We start from the raw sequence: 13,626 nt of genomic DNA, 5'->3' as shown, positions 1-13,626 counted from the left end.
CCTTCCTTCCTTCCCTCCCCGACACTCCTTCTCTTCCTTCGTCCTTCCCTCACACCCCTCTCCTACCCTCCCTCCCCCCCTTCCTCCTCCTTTCCCTATCCCATATACACCTTCCTTTCCTCTCCCATCTACACTTTCCTTCCCTTTCCCACCCTCCCACTCCCCTCTCAACCACTTCTCCCTTTTCTCCAAGTTCCTCTCGTCTGCTTTATTCAACCTCACTGTCACGTCTCGTTCAATTCCCTCATTTATTCTCTTTTACTCTTTACATTTATTCATCTTCGCGCGCGCACACACACACACACACACACACACATACACACACACACACACGAGAGAGAACGACCCAGTCTCCAGTTAATTACACGCTTCCCTAATCACCGGACGCACGCACACGCCGACACACGCAAACTCGAGCACGCACTCACTCGCTCCCTAATATAAGACTCCCGAGTGTGTTAAAGAGTGCGTTACATGATTCTGTAGGGAGTAATGATATCTGGAGGGACCGTAACTTTTATAAATAACAAATGATTTCGTTTTTTTTTCATATATTTTTTGACGTGTCTGCTTGAATAACTTTTCATTGTCTTTACGTCAAAAATTAATGGCCCGTTTTCTTTGATTCTTTACAGCGGACACTCACCAAGATGTCCCTAACTTCGGCTGCCGGTCTGAAAACTGGGAGCTGTGTCGCAGGAAGCCACCCAACGCTTATATCACCAATACCCTCGACAAGACCATTGGCTCCTCTGGTGATGAACAAATTATGTCGACGAGGTGATAACAAATTGTCTGTCTGTCTTTCCGTCCACTAAAATCGTCAACTGCAGTTCTGAAAAGCAAAAACGAACTAAACCCAACAGACTTCACCTCAATATTCTTTTTCGCGGCATTATTTCTTATTTGTGTATATAATATTGTGTTATATCAGTTTAAATTATGTCAAACTTCATATAATACTCTAGAAAGATATATAACGTTATTATAATGAATTATAACTGATTTTGGTGGTCTGTTGGTTTATTTCGTTTAAGTGTTTCAGCTGCCGCTAGTCAAGGTGACATTGTGTGTTATTTAAGTCTGTCTGTGTGTGTGTGTGTGTGTGTGTGTGTTCCGTGTCTTCCGCCCTTGTGTCCAGCCGGCCATTCAACTGTCCGTCTGTCCGTCCGTCACGTCCACTCACACATGCTGCATCATCACTTGCCTTCATTCACGTCAAAATGACTTCTATTGATTCGTGTATAAAAAAAAATGTTACATTCACCATTTTAAAAACCTTGTATACGTTCAGGAAAGTTGTATTCGCTTGTTAAAACCTGGCATTCATCCTGGTAGAAAAAAAAATGACGTTTATTTTCTCAAGTTTAAAAGGAAAATAACGAAAAAAATAAATTGCTTTCGTTCAAGGTTAAAATCGAAGAATTTTGGAACACTTTCAATATCACCTGACGAGGAGACGGAAGTGACGTCAGAGCGCCATGGCGACTGTGTTATGTTTACACTTGTCTCCCTCATCCATCATGTTGGCTCCGTGATGGCGTCCTGGCTCACTTCAGTAAATAGAGAGAGAGAGGGAGGAGCTGATAAAAGAGGTGGTAGAGGTAGAAGAGAGAAAGGAAAGAGGTAGAGTCAGATTGAGATAGAACGAAATTGTAGTAATATTATGCATAGTGAATTTATCTCGTATACATAATCCAATAACCCTTATAAATAATGGGATTTATCTCGGTGGGATTTAGTCCAATGGGATTTAGTCCACTCATGTCAGCAGCACCTTTTAGAAGAACGATTGGATGGATGGCTGGAAGGAAGGAAGGATGGATGGCTGGAAGGAAGGATGGAAGGAAGGAAGGAAGGAAGGAAGGATGGATGGATGGATGGATGGTTGTGGAGACTACAAGTTGAACGGGGAAACCTAAACCATAATGGCTATCCCTCTAGGGCGACGCTCAGGCCTTTCACCGCACCATTCTCATCCATATTTACCCTCGCTCTCTTTTGTGTACATTTGAGCAGCGTCGTTTTCGTCTGGCCCGGAAGGAGTTGTATTATTCAGGCAAAATACACAAGGCTCGTCAGTATTCCTTGGACGTGCGACAATGGCGAATGGATGAACATTTCTGCCGTGTTCTGGAAGAGTCCTGAGATTATGAGCGTCCTAAGGCTTTGTGTGGGGGCATGTTTATTCTAGGCTTGTGGCGCCCCCTGTCTGTCTGTCTGTCTCTCCTTTACACTTCGCCTCCCTCCCCCGCCTTCCCCCCTCCCCGCCCCTCCCTCGCAGCTGAAGACATTTTGGTGGGAGGAATAAACTAGGATTTAATTGGCGCAAGTTTCGGGGCGAGGAGATGCTGTCTTGTTGATTGGTTCTGCTTGGAGATGCTACTTGGTGATTGGTTCTGCTTGGAGATGCTACTTGGTGATTGGGCTATGCTTGGAGAGGCTGCTTGTTGACTGGATCCACATGGTAGGGCTTGTTAATTGGGTATATACTTGGAGATGCTGCCTGTTGATTGGTTCTGCCAGGAGATGCTGATTGGGTCTCCTTGGAAATGCTGCCTAATAATTGGTTATGCTTGGAGATGCTGCTGATTGGGTCTGCTGTTTTTTCTTGCCAGGCTGTCAAGCTGAACACGGGTGGTTGGTGGGTGAAGTCTGGCGTTTAATTGGTGGAGAAGTTTTTAGAGTGAGAGAAGCTGCTTGTTGATTGGATGTACTCACCAGCTGTGTAATCTTTATACGGGATGTCATTATAAATCACAAATACCTTATCGGGTGGATTTTCTTTTTAATTAATACATAAATGGGGAAAGTTACCTGTTAATGGGTGGATGTACTCGCCTATCTGGAAATAATGGCGTAAGTGGGATATTTTGTGATTTTTAAATTTGGGTGGGGAAATACTAGGCTTTGATTGGCTGGTATATATTTTGGCTAGTAAATCCTGGGCTTTGATTGGCTGAGGGGTTGTATTTATGAGGTTTAATATGACTCAATAATTTTAAATACAGTTTATATTAAATTCATCATAGAATATATGCTCGTAAATCAATGTATTTAATGTGCTTTATTCGGCGTTAAATCTTTATTATTTTCAAATATTAATTGTAATATGTTGATGGGAATGTCACATTATATTTGTTTCAATTGAATGCGTCTTCATTATTATCTATTGACTGAACAAATAAACGATTAAATATTTTACCCCGTCCAGCTGATAATCGGACAGACAGAAAGACATTAATATTTTACCCCGTCTAGTAATCGGACAGACGGACAGATACACGCACAGTAATTTTAAACGCAAATCAAAGGCCGGGCCGCGTCACATCTGCAAGCAGCAAGATGTAGTGAGGTAAGCCATGGCCCCCAGAGTAGGAGAGGGACACGGCCAAACCCTGAACCTCTAACCTTGTTATGGCGGGTTTAAAACTAAGTGATGCCATACGCTGTTCTGTACACAAGTTAATCTTTAAATTGAACCTTTTTCTTTTGTTTCTGTCGTTTTTATTTCAGTGGTGTGCGTATATTTTTTTTCTTGTGTCTTGTAGTGTTTTATAGTTAGGTTAAAAAAGTAAAGGGGAATAGGATTATTTTAAGTGTTTGTATTGTAGTGAACAGCACCTACTTGAGCTCTCCCACCTTGTACAAAGTTCCCCCATCCCGGTGCCTCGTCACTGAGTTCAGAGGTGTCAGGGAAAATTATTCCTGGGGAGGGAAGAGAAAACTCGACGAAAAGTTTCCCTGCTAACATAATTGAGTTGTTTTCTTTTTCTGGTATTGTTTCTTTTGAGGAAGATGGCCGTCATTATTGTGGACATTTTATCTAAGGAAGAGATAGTTTATATATAGTGTGCAGGAAGGCGGGGGAAGTAAGTCTTGGAGGCGGCTAGGCTTTCCGCTTGGAGAACCTTGGCATTTCAGCCGGCCATTCTCCCGAAACGCTGTGCAAACTTTGTCTATAAGATACGTAAAGTTAGCTCACAGTAGCGTCCTCTGTTGGTGAATGACGAGATCTCTCTGACACGTTGCGCCTCTATTGCCGCCGCTGGTCTAACTTGCCAGAGAAACCTCCACCACTTAAACCAACAAACACCTCCCCAGTTGCCTCAAGTTTAGTAATAACGCTTCCGAAAATCACCAGAATAACCATGGTGATGACGCTTGTTATTGACTCCCAGAGACTTGCTAGGTGAATCAGGATCTCAAATGCTAAATAGATACACGGAAATATTTGTTCGCTATGGAGGGAGGATTAAGTTGTACCGAACTCCGTAAATGATATTGACTAAATTAATTTCTTCAGGAAATAAAAGTTTCTATTTAAATTAACTAGAATTTATATAGAAAACGGTATTGTGTTTCCTTAGTTATTTTTTTAATTTCTTATCAGGTTTAAATTCTCACATAATGACTTCGAAGGAAATGTTCATCTTACAAATCTTTTAAGAATATTGACTTAAGTGCGTTTGATCTTGTAATAAAATGAGAAGCTCTTTCAACTATCTTTAGGAGTGATTACTTACAGGCAGCTTCAAATATATTCGTTTATCTATGATTATTTTTGCTACCCTGTGATATAATTTTTCTATACTCTTGTCTTTAACGAAGTTGTATGATATATTACACTTGTATTAAAAGGATCAATGCGCAAGCTAGATACAGTTCTGATAATTATTCCTCTTCGGTATCGTTAATTTCTATGTAATTTAAACCCATAGATGAGAAAGCTTTGTTGGTTTGGATTAATTATATCATAATATCGATTTAATATTGGTAAAAGGAATATTTCTGCCTTTATTATACGAAATGCTGTACATGAAATTGAATTAGGTTTTTCAGGAAACTACGAATTATTTTTTATAATTAACTAGTAAGTAATCCTTGTTACATATTCAAATAAAACATTTTAAAATATTTTTAAAACCATATTAATCACTAGGAATTTATGGCCATGATTTATTGTTTATTTTGGTATAAAATTTGAAAATTACGAACCTTTACGAACGGTGTTGGCCTTGACCTCTCGGCGTCCTGAGGGGGGGTGTGTTCACCTCACCTCCGGAAATAACCCCATATTTACAACGCTTCTATCCACCGTCTATTATTTATAAGGTATGGCTATATTGTAGAGTATGTGTAGTTAATTAGGGTCTTATATATCATCTCGGGGAAATGTTTTAGAGAGTTATTGAAACGTTTATTACGAGGCGTCATGTATCAAGAATTCAATATGGCGGCTGAATGTTGATTTGGATAATTTTTTTAGTTTCGGTCATCCCCGTACTTAGATATCTAACCTAACTTAACCAAACTTAACCCTAAATCAAACTAACCAAACTTAACCCTAAATCAAACTAACCAAACTTAACCCTAAATCAAACTAACCTAATCACAGAACTCAGGAACTATATTTAACCTAACCGGGGGTGAAGTTAAGGGTATCAGGTACACATAATTGCAGCCTATTTTGACATTTACAATCTATATACGGTATCTAATATTTATTGTGACTTTTACCACACGTAAATATTGGATGCGTTTTACAGCATTCTCTTGTTATCGTACACGGCTGAAGCTGTCACCTCACTTTGTTTACATCCAACCATATTACTCTCATGGCCACAAAAAAAACGTAAAATTATACCATGGCATTTCAAAACAGTTGCTTTCATTGGTATCAGATATCCAAATAAGTACAGTACCTTAGTATTTTCACTTTAATATGGCAGAATTTATCCCCTCTCCCCCACCCCATCCCTACCCCGGCTAGGAAGTTAGGTAAGGTCAGGTTTCTTTGTTGGTTAGGTCAGGTTCTATCGTTCTATGTATTGCGTGTTTTAAAAATCCCAGATTCTATGATTGTATGCAGGGCCGGATTCAGGAGTGGGCAGCTGCCCAGGGGCCTCCACATATTACAATATTTTATTTATTTGTTTATTCATTAGGATTATTTTTACTTTCATTCTTTAAAATTCATGTTTATCTATTCCATCACGTAAAACTATGTTCAGCAAGAAGCGTGATAGAAATTAGGGTAGCTACTCCTTGAAATTCATGAATTCCAATTCATTAAATTGTTTATTTGTGTTACTATTGGATGCAAAACTTCAATTTTATTTATAGTTGAGTTAATTCTTATTCTGACCATCTGACCTTGGACTTAAAGAAGCCTATACATGCATTCTTGGACAGACCCATTATTTGAGTAGAGGTTTATCTAATTAATAATGCAAAGAATCATCTCTCTGTAATAACTAATAATATATTCTTTTCTGTGAAGTCTCTTGAAAAATTTTGACATGTGCGGTAGTAGCTATATCAGGGCTGGTCGACTTGAAACCACATGAATGACTCCAGTCATGTCTCACTTTTGTGTGTGTGTTAGGAATTTGTACACTGTCAATAAATATACAGTTAATTAAAAATTTCTCAATGTTCTAATTTCCTCAATATAACTGCATATGGCTTCAAAATTCTCCAAAGAGGTGTTCAAATTTCAAAATTTTCCCAGGGGGCTTACTCCCAGATGTTTAGGCTCGCTTCACTTTCCACCCCACCCTCTTGGGTAGTTGTAATGAGGGGGGCCTCCACAAAGACGCTGCCCATGGGCCTCCACAGGTCTAAATCCGGCACTGGTTGTATGAAACTAGAATTTTACTGGAGTTAGTTTATATTGTTAAGAAAACATATTAACGTGTTTGGCAGCATCCATGAAAATCTCCTTATTTATCTGTATGTGTTTGTAACTTACCTGTACTGACTGAAATCTTGTGTACAGGTAAAAAAAAAATTTAGTTAGTTAATGTACATTTTGCCTTTTTAACCTTATATTTATATAAGTAATAGCTCTGTTAGCCGGATTCCCTCAAACCCGGAACTCGCCGATAACCGGAATTGAAAATTTTCAGAAAATCGTTCCCAAAGCCGAAATTTTCCAGAAATTTCCGGCTTTAGGAACAATTTCCCGAGGGGCACATTTTCCAGAAATTCCGAGAAAATTTTTCCATTCCCCATAAAATTCTGGGAATGAGGAATTTTTTCCGGCTTTCAGAGAGTCGTCTTGTAACCCGGAAATCTCTCTCGCCCGGAAGTGCTCTGCACCAATTTTTCCGGCTAATGGAGATATCACTGTAGTTTTTATTTTGGAGTTTTGGCTTTTAGTGAACATCTGGTTTCGGATATTGAGCTGAAACATCCCACTTAATAGATGAAAATTTATAGTCATTCAAAAAAAAATATTCTAGTTACAGCACGTCTCACAATATATTTATTTATTTATTTTTCCTCCCCAGATTCGAGGACAACCCATTTGTGACAGACGAGGCCCAGATAACTGTGTACCTGTTTGGGCAGCTCCTGACCTCCACAGGCACCCGTGCTCCCATCGTGGTGCTGTATACGGACCTGTTAATTACCGACTCCCAGTATATCTTGTACCTAGACACCTTCAACCCCCTCACTAACAACACTGGATCAGCCTCACAACTCATAACGTTCTCACCTCCTCCTACAGTCGTGAGTTGAAGTGTTTGTTTATACAGTAGTGTTAGTTAGTTAGTAAATACTGTACCACTTGATTGAATTTTAATATGCTCAGATTACCACAAAAACATAAAATATCTGGGCCAGCCATCCATTTGTTTTTCATCCTGATAATTTAACCAAGGATAGCCGACAAAGCCATTGAGATGTTTATTTCCATTAGGGTCTTTATGCCGACAGTAACTGGTGTTCACGGGCGGTCACCCATCCAAATACTAACCAAACCCAACGTTGCTTAACATTGCTGATCGGACAACAAGCAGTGTTTACAATATACACTTCACCATTCCTTGTTTTCATGCTGTGGTGATGTGTTTGTCTGTCAAATCCGAAATTTGTTAGGTTAAGTGAGATACATTTTGCTAACTTACCTTCCATTTTGCAGATTTACTGATTATAACATACGATAATTACTTGTACTGTATGGTGATTAGATACATAATTATTGAGTCTTAGCTGTCAAGTCCATATGTCGAGTAAAAATGTAATGCGTGATTTTGTTCAATACTGTGCTGTTATGTCAGTACACGTCATTGGAGACTTTTTTTTGTGGTGCCTGATGCTATGTTTGTGTATTTATTGTACTCTGAAACCTGTAATCCTATCCTTAAAAAATATTGATAAAAGAGGAAAAGGTTATGAAATACTTATAGCTACTGTACACTGTTTTAATGACATTTTCTTGTCTTTTAAAGGAAAGCTGTCGAGTGTCACCGCTGCCTGGGAGAAATGGTTCCTGGTTTAGTGGAACTTGTGATGAAGTCAAAGGCCATTACTACCCAGTCCTGCTGGAGTGGAGTTATCACTTCTTGTGGCGGGATGTTAAGACTGTTTTTTATTATGGAGCAAGAACCTCGTTCGATTTCACGCTTCCCTCGGGCCTGGAGTCCAACGATTACAAAGTTTATGTGTCGGTGAAGGCCATTGATGGTAAAGGAGTCTCTAACAAATATCCTGATGTGATAGAGTTAGTGGTATACCCAATATCAAGGACTGGAGATGGTATATTGTCCATCTTCCAGGAGATTTCCACCCTAGAAAATGAAAGCCCTTCTCTTTTGCTGCAACAAGTGCGGTCTCTGGCGTGGGAACTAAACCTCATAGTGACTACTGAGGTAACCGAGACCATCATCGACAACATCTTGGCCATCATCTTCTACGCCAGCTGTCAGGAAAGCCTCGAGACGGTAACCGACCCGACGTACAAATTAGGACTCCAATACTTGAAGACCAGTCAGAACGACAGGAGGGACATCTTCGTGGAGGTGAACCTACTGAAATCATGCGCCAGGGACCACCTAGCAGAGATAATAGGTGAACTTCCCATAAGAGATGAGATGGAAGTACTTCAGGTCTTAACGGCACTTCAGATTATCGTGGACGCCCAGGAGTACATCTCCAGCCACACATACATTCGGGTCTTTGAAAACATGCACATGGCAGCCAAGAGAATATGGTTTAGTTCTTCACCGGAACTTAAAGATGAGGTATGATTATATTATGTACAGTATACTGTATTGATAATATTTCTAAAGCATTTCTAATACTTAATGTACTTTATACCTAACCTCATCATTCCCTCTTTTTTAGAACAGGTATAATGTAATATTATGTTTCTACTTTTATTTTATCTACTTGACATAGGATTTATATAATGCTTTTGTGTGTGAATCATTTCATATAACAAATTTCTCTTGTGTTTCAGGTTGTCCAGGAGTTCTTTATTCTTTCATCAGCCATGTTAGATAAGCAGAGAGAGATATACGACTGGAATTCAACTTCCGTCCATCTAATCAACTCGCTCATCAATCTTCTCCAAGAGGTTATGGAGGCAGACACACGAACCAGGTTTCTCGAAGAAGAGCCGCTGGTGATGTCAACGGACTATCTCAAATTCCACGGTTTCCTGTCCGACGCGGAAAACATAAATCGATGGAACCGGTCATTGCCGTTTCTCTTTGAGCCGGACAGTATACCAAGTGGAGTACATTTGGTCCAATCTCTCATTCATTTACAAACACCGTACAATGTTACACAGGATCCAATCACCTCGGAAGTCATCAACGTCTGCTTACAACTATCGAGCGACTTTGTCCGTAGAGTCAAGGTGAGTTTCTTACTTAACGTACATTCACTTGAGACAGAAATCAACGTCTTTAGGAATGACGCTGATATAATCCAATGAGGTGTACTGACACTCCTCCCATTCTTCCCTGACTTTGGTGTGGTTTTGTATATGCAAAAGGAGGGTAATTCTTCATAGTTTGTTCCACCTTGTATGTTTATCATTGGGTCATGTCCAGTTGGAAGAGAAAAGACATTTTTTACAGTGATTGAATGGGTTTTGTAGGAAGTCAACATAACCTCTAGATTGTAACATATATAATAATCCTTTGCCTTGTTGCATCTGGTTAGTATTAGTAGTTTATATACAGAAATTGGAGGGTATTAGTCACTCACATAAGACCATTGTAAATTGGAACTAAGCACAATGAATATATGAACTGTTTTCCTTATTCGGTTTTGGACTCAGTATTTTCTTCTCTTTTCCTGCAGGTTAAAATAAAGCGATCTCAGCTACTCATGGCGGCTGGGTACGATTTCCGACGTCCAGGAGTTCTCACGCCGGCGTCCCTGAGCGTGTATGAGTTTGAGGTGACCGCACAGTACGATTCCATGGCCTTCCACATCTTGCTGCAGTTCACCAAGATACTGAACTCGGATTACCCAGTGGCGGCCGTTTTGCTTATTTGGTGAGTGTTGCGGTGATGTAAGGCCTCTCCATAAGGTATCGATACTGTGATGTGCTCATGTGTCGGTTAGGTTAGGGCACCTGGGGAATTGATACCTTTTGGATTGGCTGTAATGTACTGTAGAAAGAGGTTTGGATGCAAGTGTTGTTCTTTTTTTTTTATCTATTTACATGTGAACTATGTACAGTATCACCTAAGTTACGTGCTGTGTACCTTCGAATATCTACCTAAAACTGATGACTTGAGAGGGCCGAGTTTCTACACACAGGAGACGGATTGTAATAACCTAACCTCCTGGAACCTTGCCCAGCCGTGCATTAAAAGTCGTTGAGCAAAGCTTCAGGGGGTTTAGGAGGTTGCACTTAGCTACTGAAAAGACAACGTGAGAACTTCAGCCAAAATGAAAATACTGGAAATGCATTTGGCTGTTGAGAAGAAAATGCTACTTGAATATCTTCCAAAATGAAAACAATTGGATAGGTGCATTTGACTACTGAAGAAGACAAATAATTAGTATATGGACAACTTTGAAATATCCAACTTTGTTATATACAGGATAGAACTGTTGCTGCCATCATCAGGGTCATGCAAATGTCATGGTCCCACTGTTAACAGGTTAAGGAAGAGGGAGTTTATCTTACTCTCTGCAGCTGCTGTGAGAAGGCCCATCCATCCCCCACCTGAGACTTGCTTTGGACCTTTGTTCGCTTTATTAGGTGAGCAAAGTTTCAGGTGTGTGGAGGCTGGGCACGCTCTTCCTACAAGACCAACGGAACCGAGGTATTGAATCTTCCTCGAGTAAAGGGAAGAATGTATGCAGCTGGTGTGAGAATTGTGATGATGTGTGGTAGTTAAAGAGGATGACTTGAGTAAATTTGAACCAGCGCTGAAATGAGAATAGTGAGATGCATGTGTAATGTGACGCTGAAAGACGAGAAACCCTGTTCAGAGGTAAAGAGGGCAGCTGGGTGTTGAGAGTACTTACAGGTAATGGCAAAGTCCTACACAGAGGCATACGGAGAGAATGGATGAGATTAATTGGATCAAGAGGTGCATGAGCCAGGTATATAGACCCTAGGAGTGTGGCAGTCACCGGTCATGCCCAGGGCACTCTTGGTATACCCAGCTGTGAATGGGTAACTGTAGCAAGTGAGGGCAGTTGTGTGCAGTGCCAGCTAAGATGCTTGTATAAAAGTTGAGGTGTTCAATGTAGATATTTAGACTGAAGGTAACAGTATAAACACACACACACACACACAGCACCCTACCAGCTTAGTACTCCTCAATTGTCCTCTGTAATGTGTTAAGATGAAGCAATTTTATTCTAATTTTAAGAAAGTCGAGTATTTGTGTTGACTTGATATTGTCGTAGTAAGTAATTATATTTTGCTGTATTTTACATAGAGTATTTTGGTAGATTTTGTCTTCACTGTTGAATTGGATTTGTGATAATTGTAATGAATGGTAGTAATCTATGACCATTTTAATTAATGATTGTTTGAAGTTAACCCCCCTTGTGTATGGCATCACCTATGAGCTGAATAAAATCTGGTGTTGACCAATTAAAATAGTTAATGAAGATGGCATCCCAGTAGTGAAGGGATTAAATTATTTGTTGAATTTGTTTTGATTTTAATATTTTTGTTTATTTGTGTTTAGCCAGAGCATGCAGAGCCTCAAGGAGCCTTTGTTTAAGCAGGAGTTAATAGCCACAAGTGAACCTTCTCGAGTGACACTCTTCATCCCCCCTGACACCCTCGCACATGGCAAGAAGCTCCTCATCATAATGGACAAAAATAGCTATGAAAATAACTGGTAAGAGAATTGCTGTTTTGAGTTAGTTACAATTTACTTTATGTTGACATTAATATTGTAGTCCTTTTAAAGTCTGACCTGCTTGGAAATTTTATATAGACAATTAAGGAACTTGGACACAAATAATGAATAAACGTAGAATGAATTGGTGTTAGAATTTGCTGTTACTTGGTTCATGTATTAGTATTGTGGTCGTTTTAAAGTCTTACCTGCTTGGAACTTTTATATAGACAAATAAGGAACTTGGACATGAATAACCATCGTCATAAACCATAGTGTAGAACACATTCACATTCTTATGGCATTAAGTTGAATATATAGCTCTGGGTATATAAATTAGCTATGTAATATTTTGTTTCTTGAAGTAGTAATGGGTATGTTTTGTTTTCCATCTCAGGGCAAGATTCAACTCCAGCAAGATAAGTGGGGCAGATTTCCTCGTTAGTGGCTGGTGGTCGCAGTGCTTGGTGTGGGGCGACAACCAATGGCACGCCCAGAACTGTACCGTCATTGCCGAGGAATCATCGTGGGATTACACGACTTGTAGGTGAGGGATAGTAGCTCCTTGATCACCCGTAATACATGACTTGATTGCAGGAAGTACTTTTGTGGACACTTGTAATAGGAGATGTGTTGATAGCTTGTGAATATAACCAGCAAGGAATTTATTGAGAGTTAATAGTTTTTTTTTTCTCACAGTTGCAGTTCAATTTACTCTGTTTATGGGGCTCAGTCAATTACCATACTGGATGAGGAGAGTAAGATGGACGTCAACGAGCTGATGCTACACGAGACGTACCTGGCGCTCTATTTCATGGTGTTCCTTCTGGTCGTGTACTTTGTGTTTGCGTTGGCGCTCCAGACTTCCGACCGACACCGCCTCAGACGGAGAAATATTTGGTTGCGGGATAATAAGCCTCAGCACGAGTGGGCGTACTTGTTGACGATTAAGACCGGGACACAGTGGAATGCTGGCACCACGGCGAAGGTAAGTTGACTTATTTAATTTAGTTTAGTTTTTGTCTCCTGCTCTCTTTGTTCTGTTATCTATCTCTCCCTTTCATTGTTCTCTTTGTTTTTACTCTTTTTTTCTCTTTCTTTCTCAGTTTATTACTTGTATCTGTGTTTTTATACTGTGTCAATATCAATTTCAAAAGAACTATCCAGGCTGGCACCATATGAGGCGGGGTGTTTGTTTGTACGTGGGATGTGGCACTGCAGGGCACCTACACCACTAGCTAGCTCACTTAATATTTAGTAACACACTGAGTGGTGTGCGTGTGTGTGTGTGTTTTCTCTCTCTTCACTTCATTCCCCGGCGGTGTCTGCACCTTTAAGTCAGCGAGGACCTGATAAGTTAATCAGATATTTGACAAAAAATACTTGACTATTGATTTACCTGTTGCAGTAGAAGCATTTGGCATTTACTTCACTTGTCTCTGCAATGTACCGGGTGGTGTGAAAATGGTGAAGGATGCTTGACTATATTAAACTATGGTACTGAAGAGGTGGG

At 40.0% G+C, this 13,626-nt stretch overlaps 1 protein-coding gene across 1 annotated transcript in view; it reads left to right on the top strand.

Moving 5' to 3' along the window:
• LOC121879726 overlaps nt 1-13,626 on the top strand; it is a 90,373-nt gene that overhangs the window by 56,170 nt on the left and 20,577 nt on the right. The window contains exons 6-13 of the mRNA XM_042386491.1: nt 636-780; nt 7,296-7,518; nt 8,241-9,032; nt 9,251-9,652; nt 10,102-10,298; nt 11,958-12,113; nt 12,511-12,660; nt 12,813-13,101. Coding sequence (XP_042242425.1) covers nt 636-780; nt 7,296-7,518; nt 8,241-9,032; nt 9,251-9,652; nt 10,102-10,298; nt 11,958-12,113; nt 12,511-12,660; nt 12,813-13,101 — 2,354 coding nt within the window. The remainder of the gene's footprint in view (nt 1-635; nt 781-7,295; nt 7,519-8,240; nt 9,033-9,250; nt 9,653-10,101; nt 10,299-11,957; nt 12,114-12,510; nt 12,661-12,812; nt 13,102-13,626) is intronic.

This window comes from Homarus americanus, unplaced genomic scaffold (assembly GCF_018991925.1).
Source record: "Homarus americanus isolate GMGI-L3 unplaced genomic scaffold, GMGI_Hamer_2.0 scaffold42643, whole genome shotgun sequence".
Taxonomy (NCBI): Eukaryota; Metazoa; Arthropoda; class Malacostraca; order Decapoda; family Nephropidae; genus Homarus; species Homarus americanus.
The sequence above is the reverse complement of the archived record's forward strand: the minus strand, read 5'-3'. Positions and strand labels throughout refer to the sequence as shown.